We start from the raw sequence: 25,319 nt of genomic DNA, 5'->3' as shown, positions 1-25,319 counted from the left end.
AATGGAAGGGACCTACAATAATCACATATTATAGTAATTTTTTTGAAAAATCAAACTATTGCAAATATATCAAACAAATCTGGCTTTTAAAACAAGAAATAAACTTCATTAAAAATCAAAACAAGCAAAAAAAACCCAAACATATTTCATATTAGCATTCCTGGAAGACATAATACACTGCTCATGTGGCAAAATTTAGGCACTCTGCTCTATCCTAATCAGATCTGCAGCAAAGTGATAGAGTAACCAGTCACTGGGCTATTTTTGGATTATTTTGCGAGCTGCTTTGGGCAGTTAATAAGCATCTCACTTGGGAAGGCTCATTAGGAACACATGGATTCCAGATATTATTCTAACTGCCAAAACAATTTCACTTCCCACCCCAAACCCAAGAAAGCTGCACGGGACTGGAGGGCAGGGCTTCACCACCCCGTGCTCTCCTGCTCTTCCACAGCAACCATGGAGCTGGCCTGAAGTCCTGCCAGGCACTGCAGCAGCCCCAGAGCTCTGCAGATCCAGTTACAGCCCTGGTGCCTCCCTCCAGAGCAGCTCATTGCAGCCATGTGGCCTCAGCTCCATCAGTGTTTACCTGCCAACAGCAGCACTGAGTTAGTGCAGGTCAGGGGGATGCAGAGGGACTCTGCAGGCACCAACATCCCACTGACCCTGCTCATTCTGGTGAGACGGACGTGACGTGCAGGGTTACAACACATTCCTAATATTAAATCCAAACTGATCTTCCTTATGTTGCACTACTGCAAAGTACTTTTCCCAGAATAGCCTGGGCCTGCTCACAAATAGCCTGCTCCTGCCAGGCTACAGAGGATGGAAAAGCTTCCTGGGCAGCTGTAGGTAGCACTGTTCTCTCCTCCTCCTGCAGGCAAGAGACAGCTCCTACCTTCTTCCATTTCTGCCACACTAGTGCTCCTGGGAGCATCATCTTTGCCAGAAGTGTTGATAAGAAAGAGAAAGGTGCTGTTAATTTTGTATTTTCCAGGAACCCCTTGATCTATGAACACTTCTTTTGGGGTAACAATACTTATTGCTGTGTTTGTGAATTATTTACAAATAATAAGGACCCAAGCTCTTGACTGGGACTCCTAAACTCCTACTTTTTATGCAAATAAATAACTGCCTGAATTTCTCTTTTGTGTTAGGAAACCATTCCTAATTACTTCTATAATTCCATTTGGACATTTTCACTCCATAATTAACAGCAAGTGCAATGCTGCATTAGGAGAAATGCAGCAGAGAAAGTTCTTGTGGATTTTTCAGAAAAACCCAGCTTCTAATAGTTTATGTTGTCATGTCCTTTATTAAACTGAATGCTAATATTGGATTAATACTTGCAATCCTGCCCTAAAATTTTTGGGGAATAGTGACAGGACATACCACTAAGTTAAGACTGAACATTAGTTTGTATTTCAAATTTAACACCAAACCCCTGTAAATTCCACATATAAAAGATGTCAGCTATCAAAACCATAAAAAATAATCATTCCAAGGAGAAAGTGAAGTGAGTTACTTTCTCCCTGACATGACACTCTTAGATGCTCCCTGCAACAATTAAGTGCAGCACAACCCCCTTGGTGTAGAAACACCAAAAGGCCTGGTTTTGATTTACCAGAGAATGCACTTTTCAACACTCCTCCCTCCCAGCCAAACATATCTGCACCTGCTGGAGGTACCTTCCTGCACAACCATTTCAGTTTCAAGAGATGGAGTAAAGGAGGAGGAAAAACCACACACTAATGTGGGTATTTTCATAAAACCTTTCAGTGGGGTCTCAGGACACTGTCCTTTCTTGGCACTTCAAAGCTACAGAAAGAAAATAAACATTTCAGGGAAGTACTCTAGAGTCAATACCTAGAAACAACACAGAATCAATGGGAACATCAATTCAGACATAATTAATGATATAAAACCATATCCACCCTGTTTGGCTAGAGCTGTAATTTCTGAAAGCAGTTTCTTCCATTAAAAAATAAATGTTCCAGCCCAAGAAGACAGAAGCCACCATGACCTGTGAATCACCAAAGAGCACTATCCAGCACTATGGATGCTGTGATTACAGAGCATCCTGCCAGCCTGGGGGGCACAGGGGGCACAGGGTGCTCTGGGTGCTCACCACCTCAGTGGGGAGCATAAAGTACCTGGAGCATCATTTCCAGTCACTGCTCACCTTGTGACAGGTCAGGCAGCTGTCAGACACTTTCATAAGTCACTTTAACACATCCAAAAGGGAGAAAACTCAGGGGGAGGAAACAATTTTCTACCACTTTATGAATTTCATGGACTTAAAAGGGGTCTGACAAGCTGGAAGATCATTCCTCTGGGAACAGAAAGGCATTAGATCATGTCAGCTCCCTGTGAGGCCATAAACCTGACCATGGCTCCACCTGTAAGTGGAGCTGTCAGTGCTCACACCTCCAGCAGCAGTTCTGTAGGCAGGGCATTAGATTGGGAAGGTGGGGAGAGAAGAGGTGCAAATCTGTTTAGCCCAGATTGCAGCAGGAAGCTGACTGACTGGAGGCAGGATTATCTAAAGGACTGCCTTTATTCCCACAGATATGAAGCAATTACCAGCTGGTGAAACAAGCAGCTATAGATCTGGGCTGTGATGAGCTCATTTCATGTTGCAGGTGCTGCTATAGATACAGTGTAAATACAGGTGGACACAACCTCAAGATTTCTTGCTGCAGGAAAGGAAAGGCCCTCACACACACAGTGTGGGCCATGAGTCCAACATCCCCATGCACAACACAATGTTCTTGATGTGCCACACAAGCTGCCCAAAATGATGGGAGAGACAGCAGGCAGTGAGCAAGGACTGACATTTTTACAGCTATTTCACCTCAGGGTCTCAAGCCTGGCACCCCAAGTCACCATCACTTCTCAAAATTACAGCTGTTATTTGAAACATGCAGATAAAATAATAAATCAGAATTAATATTTTATACTACTACTCTTCCTTTCCAGAGATTGCTGATCCTGGTTTTCAGTTTTCTTGCACTCACACTGAACCATAAGCAGACATTCCTGGACAAGCAGCTGTCAAATGGTTCATGTCAATTTAACCATTTACCTGAGTTCTCTCTTAAGCAGACAGCTGACACTATGCCATTTCAGTAGTTCTGAATACTACAAACTACACCCTATCCCAAGCCTCTGGAAAGAGTTGTCTGATCTGCGCATCTTCCAGAAACAGAACACTACAATTTATTTTTATTAAAGCACTGTTTCACAACAATAAGCAACATGATTGCACCCTGTTAACCCTCACAGAATTAAGGCACAGAACACACATGTTGACTCCTCTTGTTACAAGAAACTGACAATGTTGCAAAGTTTCTCTGTATAGCAAAAAAAGAAACATTTACTCATCTCAATAACTACTGAAATAACCCGAAGAACTGTTAAAAACAGACATATTCAATGTCTGATAAACAAAAATAATTATGACTATATTTTCCCCATGTACAAAACAATCTTTTGCAGCAAGGAGCTGTCACGTACAGAACTGGAACTGACAACTGAAGCTTATTCAAAATTCACATCAATCCCAGTGAATCAAGAGCCAATTCTTGACTTTATACCAAAGAAAACCTTTGAATGGAGACCAGGAAACTCAACTAAAATAAAGCACCACTTGCACTAAGCACTCTTTATTTTCACGTACTCTATCTCAGTCCACTCTAATCATGTTTTCAGTGCTCCATCTTCCCCATGGGCTCTAGGGTCCCCTCCTCACCTGTTTTTTATATCTGTTATTCCCACAGAAAGAGCCCCTCTTCTTTCCTCACCTCAAGGCAAGAAACAGCTGGCATAATTCAGTATTTGATTTATTAGAATATAAAACAGAACTGTTGCATCAATTTAGCCATGGCTTTTCTTGCCCAAGTATTAAATCCCAGGCATTAAACCAAAGTGAAGGCAACTTTTAAGGCAGAAGATGAATAGATGTGTTTGTTTGCTGATGCAAAAGCTCACACCCAGCCAAGATGGGAAGCATTCTAAGCCACCTTCTTGGAAATGACCTTTTAAGATCTCTTTTCAATCCAAGGGGACAATGCCTAAAGAGAAAAAAATCAGACAAGTGGATCTTGAATACAATAGTAATTCAATCATCTGTTTCCAGGCCAACCTATACATTTCAGACAGAGGAATCTCAACATTTAAAGTGACTAATTAAGTTATCTAGAGGCTTATAGCAAACTGAAAATCATCCTGGGCTTTCTGCCCCTCTCAGAGCCCAAGGTAGTGGCAGCTATTCTTCCCAAGGCCTGGATAAACAGGTCTGTGCACGCTGTCCCACTGCCAAAGCAGCAGAAACCCCAATGCAACTCCTGAGCCATCACTTAGTCATTTCAAAGAAACTATCAGAGAGCCCTGCCTAAGCTATGATGCACCGAAAATTCAAGATATAGCAGTACAAGGGCTTTAAAATGTAACTATTTTATAAAAACAATTAAAATAGAGACATTTATCTAAGTTGTTGGATTTATCCTAAATGCCAAACATCCACATGAGAGTCCCTTTCAGGCTGTGGAGGAGCACATACTCTAAAGAGGTGATGCTCAGCAGTCACCATGACCCAGGATCAGTTTGGGAGCAGATCATTCAGCCCCAAATGCTGATCTCCCCTCTTCCCTTGGTTTGGAATATGACTGACTTACTACCTACCTGCCATGTGACACTGTTGGTTTAATTCATGATTTTGGAAAGGGGAAAGTTCAACAGGTTTAGGGATTTTCCTAGAAGAAAATCCTAGTTAATTAGTAATCCCTATGTTTTACTGAATGCAAGGGAGAATAACTTAGGGACCTAGCTAAAACCTAGTGCTAACACATGAAATGTTAAAATATGTGAGGTGACCTTCTGTTGGCCCACCATCCAGCACCCAAAAAAATCCTATTTTTCTTTTATTAGGGAGTGCTTTCTTCCTGCAGGGTGGGTATGCAGGAAGGTACCTTTGAAAAGCTCTCCTGGCCAGAAGGGGCAGCCACACTTGTCTCTTCTCAGCTACCACCAGCACTTGGACAAACTCATCACCATAACTCAACTGTGAGTAACCCCTCTCAGTCTACAGCACTTTTCCTTACACACTCTGGGATGTCCTGGAAGAGTTAAAGATGAAAATAATTTTGAAAAAAAATCTCAAGTCCCTCTTGAAATCAAAGGACCAAAATAAGTACGGGATCTCATCTCACAAAAAGCAGGAAAGAAGTAATAGGATCTAGCAATTGTTTTATTTATGTTTGATCACACTATGTGTTTTCTATCTGCACTTGAGCAGAAGATACACAATCCTGCAAAAAAGGAGAAAATTTTCTAATATTTTATAAAACTTCTAAACAATCAACATTACATAAGAAAAAAATTCTTAAGTAATGAGTTGTTAGAGTAAAATGCATTTCCATAAATTTCACTTGCTCAGCATTCCTCCAAAACTATGCAAAATAAAACCTCTGCACTTTCACAATAAAAAGGGAGAACTACTTGTTGAGAAAAAAAACCCCAAACTATCTGTATTGTATTACAATATATATCTGTGTATATTAAGGACTATAGCATAGAATCCTAATTAAATTAACCCCTAAATCCAAACATTAATTCACTGGTACCTCACTTTGTCAGAGGCAGCATGGGTCTACAACATAAAGGCTGCAACCTTGTTACTGCATTCTGTTGCTACAAAAAAGAAGCATTTGTATCATTTCAAAGTTAAAGTAATCTTTAGTTTATCATCCAGCAAGGTCACTTGAGGTACCAGCAAGAAAGTTTCTATTTAAGACAATCTGTGAGACCAGGCACTGTTCAAAAACCTCCGAAAATTATTTAAGTACTTGCACAAATCACTGAATTGTGAGGTTTGCTCACGGTACCCCACTCCAGCAGAAGGCCATTCCCAAAGGAAGGTAAGGTTTACACCAACCTTTGGTTGGTGTCTGCATGGCACATGGGCTGTGCTAAGGAAGAAAGCATCTGCAGGACACAAATGAAAGCACCCTAAGAGTGAGGCCTCAGAGCTTCACTTAAACAGTCCCACAAAGAGTCCTCAAACAAGATGCAGGAGTTCTTTTTCTTGCTTCATGAAGTTTTCAGTGGGAAAGAAACCTAAGGTTCCTTTTTCCATATAACTCAACAGTTGCCTCTGTTCTAAATCCAAGAATCACTTTTACTCCAATAACACCTTAATACTTGAAAGGAATCTTCATAGATGTTAAAGAACTCAAAATTACCTACTAAGATTGAAGCTCTGCAGCCTCCTCACCTGCAGGGTCTGAGCCCCAGCTGAGGACTCCAACAAACCCCCCAGTTCTGTCCTGGAGCTGCTCCCAGACTTGAAGGCCAGGCCACAAGCGTGCACAGAAAAAGGAGTGCCGGTGTGTTCCCCTTCCCTCCACACTCACCCTTCTGGCAAGTGAATGGTGCAGGCATGGTTTGAGCTCTGAGCAGAGGACAATGTCCCCGTGGCACCACCCAGCTGTCCTTACAGCTGGATTTCAGCATCCTTCAAATATCAAGCCCACGGGGGAGCAGCTGGGTAGCCCCAACTTAAATCAGAACACAAGAACTCATGATTCAGCATTACTGCTCAAACAAACTCTTCCCACCCCCCACCAGACTGCAGCTAGTTGACTGGTGAAACCCATGTGCAAATTTGTACCTAAATATAGATGTTCTGCTAAATTTGGCAAATCTCTCCTTACCGAGGGGTTGCACTGCATATTTATGTAATTATACAGTAGTATTTCACATCTTTACTTTCTACACCTATCATTAGAAAACAGTTGCTGACATTTATTTTAGGTCATGTACTCAGCTGGGTCAAACTGCACTAAAGGGAGACCCAAGCTCTGCAAGAAACCTTAGAAATGAGCTCGCTGTAAAATGTTATTGAATAGGATTAGCCATACTGCTTGTAGGGTTTCCCTACATGCACACAGAAACACTGCTTGTTCCTGGTTACCATGGGCCACACTTGCCAAGTTACTGAGATATCTGCCATGATCTTTCTGGAAGTTAGATGCCTAATCAGACTGGGAATAAATGAACACCCTACTGACCAGCTCTCTGCACCCTGAAGAGTCACCTCAATACTTCTGGAAACCTGAACATGTTATTCTTTGATGTTTTCTGATCAGTGAATAATTCCTGGAAGAAAATTTCACCTTTTTTTTTCCATCTTCTACCTCCTCAACTTTGAAAGAGCTTGACAAAAGAAAAACATAAACTGCTAAACTGAAACTTACATTTTTCAGAAAAAAGGCTTTTCTGCTTAATATTATCTACCTGAACTTGCATCCACTTTTTGAATTTCTATTCCTTATGGTAAAGAAAACGCTGCTATTTACATTGTTTCTAATACAATGGAAATTAAAGTGTCTGAGCATTACATTAGCCTCAGAAGTCAAAAGATGCATTGTGCACCATCTACAAAGCAGATCCATGTTAGGAAGGTTCAACAATGCAGCAATGACTTTAATAAACAACACTGCTAATCTGAAACAAACTAGGTATTTACTCTGAATTTCAAACCAAGTTTAAAAATTAAGAGACCTCAGGTTGTGGGGAGGGGGGCCTCAGACAAAATCTCCAGGTACTGAACTGCTCTGGAGTGCATGCCATTCAACTACTCATCCTACTCCTTGTAGGAGGTATGTTATGTCTGATTTTTAATTATGCTTTATGTAAATATCCCCAGAGGCTTATGCAATAGGTACAGGCTTAAGTAAGGCGAGCTGCTGAAGGCAGCTCAGGAGAGGGAAGCCGAGAGCTGAGCTCACTCCATAGCCAAGGGCTGGGTGAGCTCCAGTTGTCACTGAAGGCCTCCAAAGCCCTGAATTACAGAACAGGAGAGATTTGCTACATTTGTACACCCACTGCCAAAAGCCACTCACTGAACCAAGCTCCCAGATCCCCTGGTACTTCTGTAGCTTCTGCTGCTTGATTTACAACAGCTCAGCAAACTGTCCCTGAGCACGACCACGGCCACATTTATCACCTGCTTCAACTCCTGCTGCCACACTTGGCTGCTGGGAGGGTTTTTGATGAGGACCTGCACTTCCTGTGGCCACCAAAGACCCCAGGGACATGCAGTAATCAGCACTGCCCTCCCAGCACACCTTCACCTTGACCTGCAGCCCACACAGCCAGGGTGGAGGAGGCTGTTCAATGCTTGTGCCTTTGGCACCGCTGTAAGTGCCAGCAAAATTCACAAGGAGTGGTAATAACACACTTAAAGTCACACCGAAAGTCTCACTCTAAACAAGTTGCAGGCTGTGTTCACACCCTGATCAAGCTTAGAAGGCAACTAAGCAACTATTTGCACTGAGGTCAAAACCACCTCACTTCTCAGGCTGCAGCCAGTGGTGAAGTTTCCCTGAGCACCCAGGAGATCCACAGCAGGCAGTTTTAACAGAACTGCACAAACCTCCTGGCCTCGTCCCTCCGTGCCCAAAGACGTGCTGCAGCTTGCAATTGTTTCTATTTGCATGGGATAATTTTAACTGGTAATTCTAGAAAATATTCTGCACAGCTGCATTCAAATTTCACCTTGTGGACCTAATACAACTCATCTGTACAGGACCCACTTTAGTCCTTGGTTTCCCAACCATGGGCAGGCACTGAGGTAGGAAACCAGAAAGCTTTGATTTTCTCCCAGTTCTGCAAGCCAGGAAAAAGGGGGCACACCCTCTTCACCTGTAAAATGGGGACACTACTCTCCTCTGTAAAGGACTTGGAGATCTGATCTAAGAAATGCAATATATTTTCAAAAAGGTTAGGTTGAAATATATTGCTCTCTTCATTCTCTACATAAATGCTTCATTATACTCCTTGTCCTACACTTCCCTGATGATTTTCTTTTTTAACTAATTTGCCATTTTGACCAGTCCAATTATTTTAGCCTATTAAACTCAGACTAATACAAAGATACAAAACCTAAATACCACTGCAGACACATAGCAGAGTCTACAGAATTTTGTACCATTATTTTTATGGCCTCAAAAATAGAGAGAACAGATCAAGGCAGCATGGCAAAAACTCACTCTTTTTTTGTTTCATTTTTAATTCTCCCTTTTAGTTCTCACTAATTCCACCCACTGGTAATAGCTGAAGGCATACTCCCAAATCAGTGACTCATGGCACAAGACCACAGTCCAAACAGTGACTGACTGGCTTCTCAAAGCAGCGCTGTTCAAGAATTGCACTGCTCCATCCCTGCACCTTAACTGCCTTTTCTTTGCTCAAAAAAGAAAACAAAACAAAGACACCCACCACTGACAACAGGTGCTTCCTTAGCTCTAAAAAATAAAAAAAAAAAAAACCCAAAAAAACCTGAAGCCTTGGTGCTGGCAGCCATGCAGCCCAGCCTAAGCACATTCCTCCCACCCATGATTCTTCCCAGGTAACTCTCCACAACCAGAAACACAAGACAGAACTCCCCAGGCAATGTCAGTTTCGAGATTAGCCCACCTCCACTCTGCTGGAAAACTTCAAGTATTTCAATTCCAATTAATTTATCCTATTCTGTATTTTAAATAATGAACTTTTCCCCAGGTTTTTCAAATGAATCACTTAAGAGCTGTTTGAGAACCTTTATTTTTTTGACCTCAATGGCAACCTCCCAGACACATTATTTATAATAGGCTGTCTTTCTTAATACTTGCTATTAGTCAAAAGAGTGCTTAGTAAACATCCTAGCTAACCAATCTTCACATCCCTTAAATAATGGGGTGGGTTCAAAAGGGATAAGCTTTCAAAGTAGGACTCTGCTCTCCTTGTAAAGAGCCACAATCACCCTGACACAGCCCACTTCCCATCGTTTTCCAGCTTCTGTAGCTACTGTTTTGTATCTCTAAAGATACATTAAAATGTGACAGAAAAGACCTCCTGGAGAGCAGACACTCATTGATTACTTGTGTCCTACTCTATTTATGGTAGGTCTTCCAGCTCCCCCACACAGGTATGGCCTGGAACACCCAATTCCATATGGGACTGATCGTGGATGTCCAGGACATCAATCACACAAGGAACCTTCACATACAAGTGCTCATCTGCCTGACCATTGGATTCTGAGTTTAGTTAAACATCCTGCTGTTAACACCACTTCTAATGTAGCTTAGGGGGTCACGAGCAAAACACAAATGTGGATCTGCATCAGTTTAATCACTTTTTTTTTATTCACATAAGACCTGGCTCAGGTTTCAAGAGGGCTGGACAAAAGATGGTCATCAATAGAAGGCAAAAAATTTAGCCAGAGGAGGATGAGCGCAGGCTCCTCTCCTTTCATCTCTCCAGAAGGAACAAGGACACATCCTAAGTACACTTGCTTGGCCTCCAAATTAAAAATGGTTGTATCACCCTGGCTATTTTCTTCCACCTGCAGAAGCCCAAAGGAACTGGGAAAGCCTGCAAGCAGTAAGTAGCCACTTTCTCCTGCTTTCCACTAAGGCTGTGTAAGAGCTGTGATCCCATCTTTTGCCAAGATGGGACTGCTAAGGAATGAAGATTCACCCTTTGGTGCGACAATGACAGATAAAAGCCTTCATTTACCTTCTCTCCCAAGGCTACATAAACCAGCATTAAACGCCAGTTTACAGGTCCAACAACGCTCCATTTGGGTCGGGATAAGGCCCCCGTCCCTCCTCCACACCCTCCCTTTAAACCTCTCCGCAGGTTTGGAAGATCAAAGAAAGCCACCTCGACTACCCTCTTCCATTTTGTTGGCTAAGAAATATTCCTATTGCATAAAAGCGCGTGTGTGTGTACAGCTACAGCTACAGGAATGTATCCGTGTCCGGGAACCCCGAGTCCGGGGCAGCAACAGTGGGGCTGACGGCTTCACTTTGTTCTCCTGGGCGCAGGATCTCGCCTCCCCTTCCAAACCTGCTCCCAGGTGGAAGCGGCTCCTTGAGGTCAGCACACATCCTGCCCCCGCTCCGCTCCGCTCCGCTCCGCGCCGGCGGGCGGGAGGGCGGGCGGGCCCCGGCCGGGCCTGTCAGGAAGCGGCGGAGGGGAAGGAGGGCGGGCCGGGATCGCTCACCTCGGACACCTCGTCCTCGTCGCTGCCGGAGCCGCCGCCGCCCCCGCTCCGCAGCACGGCGGCCGCCAGCTTGAAGTCGAGGGCGGCCTCACCGGCCGCGCGGCGCCCGCCACTCAAAGGCGCGTCACGCGCTCCCAGCATGCTGCCCTGAGAGCGCACGCCGAGGCGGTAAGAGTGCGCCGCCCCGCCCCGCTCGCCCGGCCTCGCTTCCTGAACTTTCCGAGCGGTGATTGGCTCTCCGGGACATCAATCATGGGCCTTGGCGGAGCTGCGGGCGCCGATGGGGCGAGCGAGCTGTCGATCAAAGCGCATTGAGGAATCACGGTTTTGATTGGCTGAAAGGCACATCCCTCACAACGCACGGCGTCTGGCGTCTTCCGATTGGCTCCTGCATGCCCTGGGGCCCGCCTCCCCTTCGAACCCATCTGAAGGACTCCGTCAGCGCGAGACGCCGTCACACGCCCGCCTGTCCCGAGCGGTGATTGGGTCACAGAGCTGCCAATCAAAGCGAAGGGCACGCCTCCTCTGTGGCCACGCCCCCTCACGGGTGCGGGCCGCCATAGGCTGGGCGCCCTGGCTGTCCGCTCCGGCGGCCACGCCCGCTGTGACGTCACCGCGCGGCCGCGTGGCCCGGGGGTTGCGGGTTCGGGGCTGCCCTGCCCCGGGTCCGGCCCGGCCCGGCCCGGCCTAGTTCACCGACAGGTTGATCTGCGCTGCCGGCCGCCGCATCGGCTCGCACTGCGGGGGGAGCACAGGTTACGGGGCCGCCACCGCGCCCAGCCCGCGGCCGTTCGGCCGAGCGAGGCTCCCGGCACGGCACCGACCTCCTCGGCTGTGCTGCCCTGCTCCGGCCGTGTCCCGTGTGTCCCCGCCGCCCCCGGGCCGGGCCCGTCCAGCCAGCTCAGGTCGTGCGCGGAGAAGACGCGCTGCAGCCCCTTGCGGATCGCCACCAGCGCCAGCAGCTGCGGCCGGGCCAGGCGCGGGTCAGCACGGCCGGGCACGGCGGCAGCTCTGCCGCACACCCTGTCACCCCCGAGCTGCTGGCCTGTCACCCTCCCGCCCCAGGGCAGCGTGCTTGCCCAGCAGTGTCACTCAGCCTCTGTGACAGCCCCAGAGCAGCGCAGGGCTGGTGGCAAAGCGAGCTCGTGTCCCTCCCGAGGCAGCGGGCAGGGGCCGCCGGTTGCAGGGGCTCGTACCATCACTGGGAACACAATAGCGGCCACGGTGGACTTGAGAAGCCAGAGCAGGGCCAGGCAGAGCAGCTGGATGGCGGTGAAGAGGTGCACCCGGCGCAGGGGCACGTGGCGGAGGTAGGCGCGGTCCGGCTGGTGCTTGGCCGGCACCAGCAGCAGCCGCACGCGGTCCGTGAGCTGCAGCGACAGGTCACGGCTGTGCGGCTGCCGGGCAGCGCTCACCCGCCCCCCTGGGGAGATCAGGGCCGGCAGGATGGGCTTCACCGCCATTTCTGCACTTCAGCCCTCCTGCCCTCTGTGCTGACCCCCAGCTGGTGCCTGGGCCAGTGAGTTTGTCTGCCACTGTCAGAGAGCTTTCCAGGCAGAGAGACCTCTGGAAAGGACAGAAATAATTCTGTCTGTCCTTACAGGGTTAACTGAGAGCTGACACCCCCTGGTCCCCCTCACTTCACAGGAAACTGCTGCAGCCTCCTCCAGAGCACAGCTCTGGGTTTCCCAAGCAGAGGGAGGGTGGGAGTTTCCCAGCCTGTCATCTAGAGCAGGGTAATTGCAAGGAAACTGTACTATTTAGAGGAAAAAGCGGTGTAGATAATTCTGGAATTGGGATTTTTTTCCCCCTCTGTTGGTTTCTTGGGAGAAGAAGAGAACTGGCACGTGAGCAGGATGTGCCAGGATTGTCATGTCCCAGCTCTGCCTGCAGCTCCCAGGTGAAGAAGTCCCTGTGGCTTTGGGAGCAAGCCTGTGTTAGCCACTGGTCCCACTTCTCCCAAACCACCTGATCCAGCAGTGCACAAGACTCTCCTGCTGCTCAGCATGCCAGGGCCCTCCTTTTCCATTTCCTTTGCCCTGGAAAGATCCCTCTCTGCCTCCTTGTGCTGGGCCTGGTGGGAGACAGCTCTATGCTGTGCAGTGGCAGCTGTTACTGAGCAAAGCCCCTGGTCCCCACCCAAAAGCACCAAAAGCACCAAAAGCAGAGCTCTCCCTCCCCGTGCAGCCCTGCCTCACCTCGATGCTGTTCAGTGCTGTCACCCCCATGTGCAGGAACACTCCGTACAGCACCGGCATCGGGATGTGCTGCAAGGCAGCAGGGAGGGCATCAGCAGGGCAGTTCCCCAGGGGTCTGTGCCTGCTCAGTGCCCTCTCATGTAAAAACCTGCTTGTGTGTCCACAGCCTCCTTTATTCCCAACAGCCCAGCCTGGCCTTATTGGCATCAGCACTTGAGGTTCACATGAGCCCATGTCCTGCACGGTCCCTTTGGGTGGCATCTCATCCCCCAGGTGTGCCACTGCACCTCAGCTTGGTGCCATCTGCAAATGTGCTCCATTCTGCTGTGTATGTCTTTGATGAAGATATTTAACAGTATTTGTCCAGTAGGAGCACTTGGAAGACACCACTTGTTACTCATTTCCATTTGGACATTGGGCTACTGACTGTAAATCTCTGGCCATGACCATCCAGCCAATTCCTGACCCATCTAACTGTTCTTGCATCAAATCCAGCTGGGAGGTGAGGATGCTGGGAGGCTCTATGAGACCAGCCTCAGAGGTGAGGAAAGAGGTGGAGGAAAAGAGTCCTACTGTCTGCCCACAGGCAATGCAGGGCCACTGGAGGGGTTTTTCCCAGCATGGCAGTGGCAGCAGGTGAAAGCCAGCAGCAGCCAGGTCATTCATGTGGCAGTGTGGAGAGGTAGTGCTGGGGTGTGTTTGGGGAGCACAAGGACCCTGATACGTATGGGTAGGATGGACAGGTGACATGGGGCCACAGTGCCTGGTGTGCCAGCCTTGTGTGCCAGCCTCCTGTGCACTGGACACAAAGCCTTGGTGCAATCCACACCCGAGGATGGACAGGTGACATGGGGCCACAGTGCCTGGTGTGCCAGCCTCCTGTGCACTGGGCACAAAGCCTTGGTGCAGTCCATACCTGCACAGGGCACAGCTCCCTGCCTGCCACACAGGCTTCCTGTGCTGCTTCAGTGGGTCAGGAACCTCCAGCCTTGCAGGGGATGGTCACCCCTGCCTAGGAAAAGGGGCCACCCCAGCCAGGCTTCCTACCTTGAGCACGGGGGCCATGAAGACAGAGACTCCCATCAGGATGAAGACAGCCAGGCCTGTCAGCCTCTGCTCCCTGTGGGTGGCAGCACAGGTGTCACAGGTGCCCAGGGTCCCTTGGGAGCCCACCCCCCTGCCTGCCCTCCTGGCCCCAGGGTCTCTGCTCTGTGCAGATTTGATGGCCACAGGGCAGGGGGTCAGCTCAGGCTTGTTGTTCACCTGATGCCCAGGAACTCGGGCTGCTCGCCGGGGGCTGAGGTTGCACTCTCCTTCCTCAAGCTCTCCATGTGTGCCAGGGAGATGACAGTGGCTGACACATACCAGGGGAGGCCGGTGACAGAGGTGACGACCATCAGGAGGGAGACACAGAGGAGGTCCAGGTGGAAGCCTGCTCCTTTCTGCAGCGGAAAAGGCAGCAGGGCTGGGGCATCTTCCCACTTTCCTGGCCAGTTTGGGGTTCTGCTCTTCCCTGGATGCTTCCATGGGGCCCAGCCAGGACCTGAATCCTCCCCCACTGGCTGGTGCTGCCTTTTCCCTGTCCCCCTGCTCACCTGCAGCTTGTACTCCCTGCGGTTAAGGATGACTGCTGTGATCTGCTGGTCCATGAAGATGAGGATGGTGACAAGGACAGCAGGCACCGCGGACAGCAGGCAGACCCACCATGGGTTGGCTCCAAAGGGGAAAACGATCCAGCCCCGTGCTGGGTTTGTGGGCTGTGGAGAGCAGAAGGGTCATGGCAGCTGCCACCCACGTGTGGGGTGTGCAGTGCAGGTGGGTGATGGCACCAGCCCCAGGTGCCCAGCCGGAGCCCTACAGGCACCCAGGGATGCCCCACCTCAGGGTGGAAGAGCATCCTCACTCATCCTGGGGATGCTGCTGACCCACCAGCCCCCCACAAGGACAACCTGGCTGTGACAGAGCAGGGTGTTCTTCTGGGACACCACAAGCCAGGAGCTGGGCATGTGCCTGTGACAGCAGGTGGGAGAGGTGGCATTGGGCAGTGATGATGGTGAGCCCAAGGAGGTGTGATGAGCACTGGCTGCTCTGGGGTGCTGCCAGCCCCGCTCCACAGCCAGGGTGAGTATCCCAAGCCTGGAGCTGAGCTTGTGGCTCTTGCCCCAGTGTGATCTGTACAGTGCAGGTCTGAGCCAGGTTATTTATAGTGCATGGGATCAGCTGTGTTCAACCCTTTTGTATTTGCTGGGGTGCAGCCTGCACCGCTGTAGGGCTGGAGCCAGTGATGAGAAGGACAGTGACAGCACAGTGGGATGGCCACCATGGTGGGCACAGACCCACACCCTGACAGTGCTGTGCCCACCCTGCTGGCACCTTCAGCTCGCTGGGGACAAGGAGCTTGGGGGTCTCCAGGCCCAGGAGAGCATCGACAGCGCAGGAGGCGAGGATGGCCAGGATGACAGCGAAGTCGCTCACCAGCTTCCGCACCTGCAGATGGAGAGGCCTTGGCCCAGCTGGCAGGGGTGGGGGCTGCTCCAGGGGCAGCCTTGAAATGCAGCACCCAGAGCCATCCCCACACCTGTGGGACAGGTGGCCATGTCCCTGGGGTGGCTGAAAGATGCTCACCCCCACGGGGAAGTAGCGGCTGCTCCTGAAGCGCTTGAGTGCGATGCAGAAGAGGAAGGTGCCCCCGAAGAGCAGGAAGGAGACGAGGGTGATGTCGGGCACATACTGGCAGCTGGTGCCCAGGAGGTGCCCGCCTTGATCCAGGCACTGGGTCCTGCTCAGTGCTGGGGTGGCAGGAGGCTGCAGGGACAAGGTGGGCAGTGAGGAGGGGTCACACATTGACGCCTTGGGGTCACCCCAGCACCTCACCTGCCTGCCTGGGAGCAGGGGCTGTACCTGCCAGGTGGCCAGGGGTGAGGGCAGTGATGTGTCATTCCCTGCCGAGCTGTGACCTGCAAAGTGACAGGGGACAGATTGGTACTGATTTCATCAGGATGACTGGGTTGGTGCTGCCATCAGGCTGGGTCCTCAAGCTCTTCCTGAGGGCTCAGGGTGCTGGATGGGACCCATGTGACCTCTGAGGCCCTGGTGCTGGTTGATGTCCAGGGAGCACCAAGGGAGGGACGTCCCTGTGAAGGGCTTGGCTAAAGCACTGGACACTCAGAGGCACCATTGATCCCAGGCTGGCCAGCACTGATGTTTTTGGCACACGGTGTAAGTCTCATTTACAGGGTCAGTGTGGGACATGTAATTTCCAGGGTCATGACTTCAAGCCCCCAAAAACAGCCCGATTTAGAGACTGGGCTAGAAATGGCAGAGTGAACCTATCCAGGTGTCCCTTTCCCCCATCCTGGAGGCGTAGGAGATGGGCCAAGGCTGTCCTAGCTCCCTGTACTGCCCTGCCTGGTTCCTGGGCAGTTCTGGGAGGCAGCAATAGATGGACAGACTATGGAGGGAAGTGGAGGACACTGCAATGTGCTCAGGCAGGCGAGGATGGGATTAAACAGCCTCCTCCTCCAGTGCCTTCCCCCATCCAGCCAGGAAACAGGTTCCCAGTGGCATCCTGGGGCAGCAGCTTCCTGCTCCCCACCCGCCCACGGCTGCCTGGGCTCACCGGGGCTGGACAAGTTGCAGGTGCAGCTGTAGGAGGTGACGTTGTCCAGCCGGTACTGCCAGTTGATGGGGAAGGCATCTGCCAGGCTCAGCATCTTCTTCAGGGAGTCGTAGATGAATATCAGGCTGATGAGCGCGCAGAAGCCTTCCTCGGTGAAGCGGGTGAAGTTCCGCACCAGGTGACTGGCCTCGGTGGCCACCAGCACCACGCCAAAAAAGGCCACCCACAGCCCAATCCAGAGGCGGAACTCCAGGTAGTCCAGGCTGTGATCCCTGGGGGAAAGGGTGACTGAAAGCCTCGCCAGTGACCCCTGCCTGGAGTGTTGTGGCCCATGCAGCAGCAGGGGGACGGGGCTGAGGATCTGTCCCTGGCACTGAACTCACTGGCTGAAGGAGAAGAGGAGGCGCTCAAAGACGAGCACGGGGCCAGTGCTGCTCAGGATGGTCAGGGGCTGGCCCGAGAAGAGGCAGAAGATGAAGCCAGCAAAGGCTGTGCCCAGGAAGCTCTCCAGCACCCCCTGAAATGCAGGCAAGGGGTGCCAGGCACGTGGCAGGGAGGAGGGTTGTGGGCCTGCCCCCCCAGCAGCACAGAATACAGGGTCAGTGCTGGGGACCACAGGGGAGGGAGGCAGAATTCAGGGAACGCTCAGGATGTCCTGGGGATGCTGGTAGGAGGTGGGCACTCCAGGGCTCTCTGGGCTGGGCTGAGTAGGGTTGGTAGCAGGCACCCCAGGCCACACCGACCTGCATGTTGGAAGTTGCATCCCCCAGCATGCCCCCGAAGGTGATGGCGTTGGTGACTGTCGCCAGGTAGATGTAGAGCACTGCTGACAGGCACTGAGGGTGCAGGGCGTCGGAGAAGTCGCTGCCATACCACGGTGCCTTCCTCCGGATGTCTCGCAGCAGCCCCCCAAAAAGCCTGGGGTGGGGGAGGGAGGTCTCAGAGCACACCCCACAGAAAGCCGCACAGCAAGGGACTGTCCCTTCCCGTGGGTACAGGAACTCAGAGGGGCTTGGACCTGGTGGCCCCACGAGCAACCAGTGACCTGCCCCAAATCCAGCCCCCTGCTGCACCTCCCACTGCCCTCCCACACTGACCTGCCTGTCCTCTCCAGCTCCTCCCCAGGGCTGGCTCTGTCCCCAGCTGCTGCCATGTCCCCATTACCATGTGGCTGCTGGTCCAGTGGGTTCACAGTGGTCCTGTGGCAGAGCAGAGCCTGAGACAACAGGCTGCAGGTTGGGACCCTCAGGACCCAGCTGCATTTAGGGGACACCAGGACAGGAGAGGGAGAATGGAGAGAGGACAGGGGTGCAAACAGGGCTTGTGCATCCCCTGATAATGGAGAGGAGAAAGATCAGGAAGAGGAGGAGACATGGCAGATGAAGATCTTTGAAGGTTTCTTCCAACTCAACCATGATTTCCTCTGGCAAGCTCTGGAGCCAGCCCTTGCAGGACTGGTTTTAGCGGAGGAGCTGGGCAGAGCCCGGGGTGTTCTGCTCAGAGGTTGAGTTTCACGTGTGAGTGCTGCATCCCAGTGTTCCCATCAGCTCCCTTTGCAGGGGATTTGCCATCCACTGCCAAGTGGGACAGCAGGACTAGCAGCAGGGGGACCAAAGCAGGGACCTGTGGAGGAGCCTGGCTGGGAGGAACCCCTGGCTCCTGGGCAGCTTCATCCCCATGGAGATAGAAGTTCCAGTGTCACAGACAGAGGTATCCCTGCAGGACCCTGCAGAGGGGATGGCAGGGGTTGGGGTGCCCTCCCTCCAGCCCACCTCCTGCGTGGAGCTGGCAGATGGCTTGGTGGAGGAATTCGGGCACCAGGGTCCCATTTCCCAGGAGGAAGCACAATCAGCTCATCCAGGAATGCCTCCATCCCTGCCACGAGGTCCTCTCGGTGCTCAGCCTGCCGGGCAACTCTTTGGAAGAGCTGTGGGGAGATGCTGTGGTTCAGCCACCATGTCCCTCCATTCATCCACTTGGAACCTTCCTCCCAGCCTGCAGCCATCACCAGGAAACAAACCCACCCACTTCAGGGCAACAGGTGCCCTACATCCTGCAAACCCACCCAAGATTTTGGTTTTTTATCCTGGGGAAGGCAGGCCACCAGCTTGCCCCATCCTCTGCCCTCCGCTGCAGCCTGCAGAGGAGAGGAGTCCTGGTGTCCCCTGGGTGCTGTGCCAGGCTCACCTCATCTGCCAGCAGGGTGGCCATGGCCCTGCCAACCTCGTGGTAGGTGTTCACTCTGGGGGGGCCCAGCAGGATGAAGAGGAACCTGTGGCAAGACAGCGCATCTCCAGAGCAGCCCCCTCCCCTCCAGGGGATGCCTCTGTGGAGGGGATGTGGGATGGGCAGGCCTGGGGGGCTTCTGCCACCCTAAAAGTGGGGCTGGGGGCAGAAGACAAGACACATGTCTGAAGTGTCTGCTGCCACTGCATGGCAACCTCACAGAGACCATGGGATACCAGAACCCTGCCTGGATCACAAGGGTCTGCAGAAATCCAGACTGGGGGGTGTGGGGGAACAGGTCTTTGGGATAGAGGAGGAGAAATCCTCAGCTGGAGGTGTCTGTGGCATAATTTTCCTGGGAATGTTGCTCGCAGGCAGGATGCTGGTGTGTTAGGGAAGGAGAGTTTGCCAGCAGCACAGGCAGCAGGTTTGACAGGACTCCGGGGACATGGGAGGAGACTGGAAAGAGAGCTCAGAGCCCTTGATAAAATATGGTAAAAATCCCACAATTGAGAGGATAGTGCAAAATCTCCAGGGGGACAATCCACACAAATCCTCCACACCTTTCCAAAGCTGGCAGGAATGGTTACAGTCCTGAAAGCCTGAGATTGTCAAGAAGTTCCAGTGACTGCACCCTGAGCAAACCCCAGAGAGGGAGCAGAGAAACTCCTCTGGCCATGCAAGTGGGACTTGAGAGAACCCCCCGATGCTGGAGGCCTCTGGAGCCTGCTCCAAAGGGACAAGAGGTGACAGTTGCCACGTGGGATTGCTTTCACCCACATGGGATTGCTGCACCAAGGCGATGGGGAAACCTTGAGACCCTAGAGATGGGTCTGGATGAGAGACAGCCCTGAGGCAGTGGCTGCACCTGTGGGACAGCCCGGCATGGCCAGCAAAGGGGATGGCACCTTGGACAAAGGGATGGCAGGGGCAAGGTCTCCCTGCCCTCTGGTTTTGGGGAGGAAAATGCAGGGCAGGGGTTTATCGTGAAACCCTCCAGACCCTGGGGCATTCACGGGGACTTGCCACCCAACACCCGCGAGGGAGAGAGCAGAGGTGGGTGGATGTCTGTCCCGCTCCTCCCAGCTGCTGGGGACGGGTGCTCTGGGCAGAGTGACCAGGAGGTGGCAATGTCCCTCCTGATCCCCGCCTGCTTCCTCCGCGCACTTCCTAAGGAAGTCCTCAGCTGGAGGCACACTGCCCGTGTTCCCTCCCGGCTTTGGAGGATGCATTCCTCAGCCGCGGGGAAGCCATGGGGACCTCCTGCCCTGCTCCTCTCCGCCCACCTCATCTCACCACTCAGGAGAACAGCGGGAGGACAAGAGTCTCCTAAAAACCTGCATCCCGCCCCTGCTGCCAGGCCCCACGCTCCCGGCAGCACGTGGAGAACATCCAGAACCAGCTACGGACAGGGAATGCAGAGCCCAGGGGGAATGACCCAGGGAATGACCCCTCCAGGCTGCCCAACTCCACACTCAGCCCATTCTGGAGTGCTCCTAAGAGGCTGGGAAAAGCAGGAGGGGAAGCAGTGAGATTGAATTCTGAGACTGCACATGGCACTGGGTGCCATTCTCGTTGCTTTGGACAAGCAAAGCCTTGTCTGGTGTGGGGGAATTGGGGAGACAGGGATGGAGGAGGGCACTGGGCCATCAGCCGTGCTCTGTTACCTGCTTGGAAGAGAAACCTCAGCCAGTGAGCCAAGGGACACCCCATGCCTGAGGCGAATGAAGGCAGTGAAGGGCTTTTCCAGGAATTCAACTTCCCCGACAGCAACGTGGGCTGCTTCAGCCCCCGGTGGGACCTTCTTCTTGAATCTGTTTCTGAGCTGAAAGGAAAGGGATGCAGCAGCTGGGTACTCAGGATGCTGTGGCTGAGCATTCAGGGTGCAGTAGCTGCTCCCAGCCCAGCTCCACACTGCCGTACCTGCTCCTTAAGGGGTGTTTTGGAGACCTGGGATCTGGGCTCAGACCTGCCTTTGGCTTTCCCTGCAAAGAAAGAGAGGAAGCAGCAAAACCAACATTCAGTTGAACGGCCAGCGTGGGCACTGCCCTGGGCTGGAGGCAGCCTGGTGGGACAGCCACGTTTCCCACCTCGGCAGGGAGAGAGACCAAGCTCGGCAAGGAGCTGCAGCAGGGATTTTGTAGGCTGGTGCTGTGGCTGGAGGAGCAGCAGGGCTGCCAGGCGCTCCCTCAGTGCAGGCTGCAGCTCTGCTTCCTCGGGCTGCTCGGAAAGTGCTTTGTCTGCATCAGGGACAAGGACAGCTCTGAGTCTTCCTGCCCACTGGGGAGTTGCCCAGGGGAAAACCCCCTTAGCTGGGTAGCAGAGAACCCTCCAGATAGCCAGCTGTGTCACTCATCAGTGCTGTTCTGTAGGCACCTCCTGGTGGCCTGTCCCTCTCTGGTGACCAGCCCATCCCAGGAGTTGACCTTTGCATTACTCATGTACCGATTATTTCCTTGAAACTGGTGGCATCCAGATCCAGGAGCATTGTCCCCTTCTGCAGGCATGTCCTCAGCTGGAACAGGCTGTGCAGGGGCAGAGCTGGGACATGGGGTGCACTCCAGCGCTCCCCGCCGTCCTCCACCTTCTCCTCAAACTTGATCCACCTGCCCAGGGAGATGTGGGGGGTCAGTGGCAGGGTAGGCCCTGTGCCCCGTGCCAGCAGTGGGAGTTAAAGCCTGGGTCCATCTTTGGGCTTAGCATGGGGCTGGCACTGGCAGGGAGGGGTCTGGGTGGCTCAGAGGGGCCTGCAGTTGGTTCATGGTGTAGGGGCAGCTGGGCAGGCAAAGTGGCCATGTCCCCATTCCTGCAGACCCACACCTCTCTAAGGTCTGATCAGGGGAATTCCAGCTGTAATGAGGTGACAGGAGGGTTCAGGTTTGAAGGGACCTTAAAGCTCACCTTATTCCAAGCCCTCCACCATGGGCAGGGACACTTTCCATTATCCCAGTTTGCTCCAAGCCCCTTCCAGCCTGACCTTGGACACTTCCAGGATGGGGCAGCCACAGCTTCTCTGGGCAATCTGTGCCTCACCACCCTCACAAAGAAGACTTTTTTCCCAATTTCCCATCTAACACTGATCTCTGGTAGTGGGAAGTCATTCCTGCTTGTGCTGTCACTCCAATCCCTTGTCCAAAGTTGCTCTCCAGCTCTCTTGCAGCCTCTTTAGGCACTGCAAGAGGCTTTAAGATCTCCCCTGAGCTTTGTCTTCTCCAGGCCAAACAACACCCCACCTCCCTCATCCTGTCTCCATAGCAGAGCTGTCCCAGCAGAGCTGTTCCAGCCTTTGAATCATTTCCATGGTTTCCTTTGGATGTGCTTCAACAGGAGCTGCATGTGGTGCCCCAGGGCAGTCCCCCACAAAGCAGAGCAGAGGGGGAGCACCCCCTGCTCACCCTGCCCGTGGTGCAGCCCAGGATACACTCAGCTTTCTGGGCTCCCAGTGCTGGCTCGTGTCCCATCTGTCACCCCCAGCCATTCTCCACAGGGCTGCTCCCAGCCCATCCACTCACCAAGCTGTGCTGGGGCTGGGGGCGGCCCTGCCACTAGCAACGCTCGCTGCAGTCAGAAGTGTCTTGAGCTGTTTTCACGCTCGGGCCGCGCCAAATATTTTAACGCCGGGCACAGACAGAGCTCCCCTTTGTCCCCGGGGGTGGGTGGGCCGTGCTGCACGGGCAGAGCGTGCCCGGCGCTGCAGCCTCCTGCCCAGGGCAGCCGTGCGGGCACGGCGGGGCTGGCTGCAGGGGACAGCGCAGCCCGGCCGCCCCACAGACACTCCGACCCCGCGTGAAGACCCATTGCTGTCGCCAGGCTCCTGTGGCCCTGTCCCTGTGCCCCTGCCGGGAGGTGGAAGGGTGCCAGGGGGCACGGGGACATCCCAGCCCAGGTGCAGCCGCTGGAGCTTTGGAGAGGCAACAGAGAGGAGCAGGAGGAAGGGCGCTGTGCCTGGCCTGCCTGCCATCCTGCCCTCTGCCATGAAATTAAGTTAGCCCAGCTGTGCACTGGCGGGGCAGAGCCCTGCCTTGGGGCTGAGGCTGGGGAGTGGCCAGCCTCGGGACATGCCCTGGGCTCCCAAAGCGTGGCTCTCGCAGGTGTGCCTACCTGGCCATCTCCCTCCACTCCAGCCCCGCCGGGGTGCTGAGCAGCTGGTTGAGCTGGATGAAGAGCAGCGGGCAGGTGACGTCCCCCCTCTCCTCCCACTGCAGGGCGGCACCAGCTCGCCGGGCTGCCGTGGCTGTGCTGGAGGGGAAGATGCTGCAGCCGAAAGCCTGTGAGGGAGCTCCAGGGTTGCTGCACTCTGGTCTGGGCTGCGAGCAGTTGTCTGCTGCCCGGAGAGCCGTGCCACCCGCCCCGGGCATGTGGGCTTGCATGGCCACCAGCACTGGCAGCCACAGGTGTGAGCTCCCCTCCAGCACTCACAGGATCCCTCTCATCCCACACCTTATAAGAGCTGTGAACTGGTTTAAACTGGCCACAAACCAATACACAGGAGCCAAGCCCAAAACAAACATCCCAAAACAGCAGGGTCAGCCCCACAGGTCCCAGTAAGGTTGTGTCCTGCCATGTCCAGCTGCCCACCTGGGCCAGGGGACCCACCTGCCTCCTGCAGGTGGCCTGGGTGAACAGGGATGTTCGTGTGTTCCCAGCCCTGTCTGCACCCTGCAAGGCGCTGGTGAGGAAGTGGCAGGGCCAGCCCTGGAGAGCTGGTGGCAGTATCTGTGCCTGTGCAAGGATGCTGTGCCCATGGCAGGAGGGGTGACACAGCCCACGGCAGCTCCTCCTGGGAAAGAGGATATGGGGACATGCTGTGGGGAAGGATGTGGCACCCGTGAGCAAATCCAGAGTGGGGAAATAAGGGCTGACAGAAAGGGTTGGGAGGGCTGGTCAGAAGGCTTCTGTGGAGCTGCAGCCGGTGAGAGGATGGAGGGGGAAGGACGTGGGCACAGCCACCGCGCTCTGCAGGGACAGGGACATGGCAGGCCCTGCACAGCGCTGCCAGCAGAGAGCAGCCACGGTGCTCGCAGTGCCCATGCCATGCCCACCGCCACCGCCACCGCCACCACGCTCGGCCCCTCGGCCCCCGCGAGCAAAGCAAAGCGCGGGGCTGTGTGCACTGCAAACACGGCGGCGGCACCGCAAACACCCGCGGCTCCGGCACGGGCCGGCTCTGCTGGGCCCCGCTGGAACCGACAGGATCCAGGCACAGCTGGAGCAGGGCCAGCCACCACCACGGAGAGTCACGTTTTGGGGAAGGGCGGGTGGGAGCGTGGATTCCTGAGTCCTGGTACCTGCCTGGCAGGAACTGAGACTGAGGATCTGGCCCAGGGTGTCCAGGCTGTTTGCTCTGCGGTACCAGCGGGTACCATGGTGTGTGGAGGGGTGCCCTTAGCTGGAGTGGGAACCACGGGGAGACCCCTGGCAGAAGGACCCATCGATAAGGAGCATCAGGGATGCCCTGAGTCACCCAAACATTCCTGGGGTTCACTCTGCCTCTGCGGGGGCCACCTCAGCAGCATGAGTTGGGGCATGACTGGGAGCAGGCACGGGCAGGGAGGCTGTGAGGGGCTGCAGGAGGTGGGCAGGGGTCATGGGAGGCTGTGGGAGGCAGAGGGGAAGAGGCAGCAGGAGGCAGAGGCAGGAAGCAGAGGCAGGCAGGTCAGCAGCCTGCACACATCCCCCCCACCCTTGCCCGCTGCCAGTCCTCTGTGCCAGCTGCCTCCCTGGCAGCTGACGTGAGCTGGTGCCTCCCTCTCCCGAGGTGCCAGGGCAGCTGGCAAATGCTGCCCACATACGCTGCTGCACACGCCCAGCCTGGCCTTGGGGATGTGGTGGGGGACTGGCAGGGGCAAAAAATTCCATCCCAACATGGGGGCCTCCCCAGGAACCAGTGTGCAGAACTGCCCTGGGACACAGCCCCTCGCCCGTGCCACCACCCGACTCCACTGCCAAAGGCTTTGGGCTCCTGATGGCCGGAGGAGGCGGAAGGAAAAACATCCAGCAAACAATTGCAAAAGTCAAGTCTGAGCAAGAAGGAGGGTGTGAGCGGGGGGGTGCCAGATCCGGTGGTATTCCTTGGAGACAGTAACAACAATGGCAGGAATATTTGCTCATGCCTAGCTGAGCCCAAACCAGCCATGGGCTGGGGGCTCGGGACCTCGGGACCTGCAGGAACCAACCAGGGGCCTCTGCTGGCCCAAAGGAGAGCTGGAGCAGGACCCTGCACTCA

The 25,319-nt window shown here is 53.6% G+C and overlaps 2 protein-coding genes across 4 annotated transcripts in view; both read right to left on the bottom strand.

Annotated features, from left to right (window-relative positions):
* LOC120500047 (ankyrin repeat and KH domain-containing protein 1-like) overlaps positions 1 to 11,191 on the bottom strand; it is a 101,231-nt gene extending 90,040 nt beyond the window's left edge. Inside the window, exon 1 of the mRNA XM_039704411.1 lies at positions 11,051 to 11,191. Within this exon, the coding sequence (XP_039560345.1) occupies positions 11,051 to 11,191 (141 nt within the window). The remainder of the gene's footprint in view (positions 1 to 11,050) is intronic.
* Positions 11,155 to 23,488, bottom strand: SLC4A9 (solute carrier family 4 member 9). 3 transcript variants are annotated; one of them, XM_039704408.1, is made up of 21 exons: positions 23,195 to 23,488; positions 21,539 to 21,699; positions 21,184 to 21,333; positions 21,017 to 21,078; positions 20,761 to 20,918; positions 19,055 to 19,139; positions 18,640 to 18,794; positions 17,965 to 18,066; positions 17,611 to 17,785; positions 17,251 to 17,384; positions 16,868 to 17,139; positions 16,150 to 16,205; positions 15,874 to 16,053; positions 15,622 to 15,735; positions 14,844 to 15,005; positions 14,512 to 14,690; positions 14,296 to 14,368; positions 13,249 to 13,317; positions 12,247 to 12,420; positions 11,875 to 12,012; positions 11,155 to 11,788 (listed from the first exon to the last, which is right to left on the bottom strand). In XM_039704408.1, the coding sequence occupies exons 1-21, from the start codon at positions 23,461 to 23,463 to the stop codon at positions 11,738 to 11,740; spliced, it is 2,919 nt and encodes a 972-aa protein (XP_039560342.1). In that variant the 5' UTR covers positions 23,464 to 23,488; the 3' UTR covers positions 11,155 to 11,737. The 3 variants fall into 3 exon arrangements, with proteins under 3 accessions (XP_039560342.1, XP_039560341.1, XP_039560343.1); XM_039704407.1 differs by having other exon boundaries at positions 11,155 to 12,012; XM_039704409.1 differs by having other exon boundaries at positions 11,155 to 12,012; positions 15,724 to 15,735.
* Between the last annotated feature and the right edge of the window lie 1,831 nt (positions 23,489 to 25,319).

The sequence above is a fragment of the Passer montanus genome, unplaced genomic scaffold (assembly GCF_014805655.1).
Source record: "Passer montanus isolate IOZ18808 unplaced genomic scaffold, ASM1480565v1 scaffold174, whole genome shotgun sequence".
Classification (NCBI taxonomy): domain Eukaryota; kingdom Metazoa; phylum Chordata; class Aves; order Passeriformes; family Passeridae; genus Passer; species Passer montanus.
This window is presented reverse-complemented; position numbering and strand designations above follow the sequence as displayed.

What these genes read in the sequence shown, in the direction of transcription:
- SLC4A9 (XM_039704407.1), bottom strand. Translation starts at nt 23,463, where the DNA reads ATGCAAGCCCACATGCCCGGGGCGGGTGGCACGGCTCTCCGGGCAGCA. An exon ending in CTCCTCTTCTCCTTCAGCCA is followed by an intron (nt 17,140 to 17,250) that starts GTGAGTTCAGTG and finishes CCTTTCCCCCAG; the next exon opens with GGATCACAGCCTGGACTACC. An exon ending in TCATGGCCCCCGTGCTCAAG is followed by an intron (nt 13,318 to 14,295) that starts GTAGGAAGCCTG and finishes GCTGCCTTGCAG; the next exon opens with CACATCCCGATGCCGGTGCT.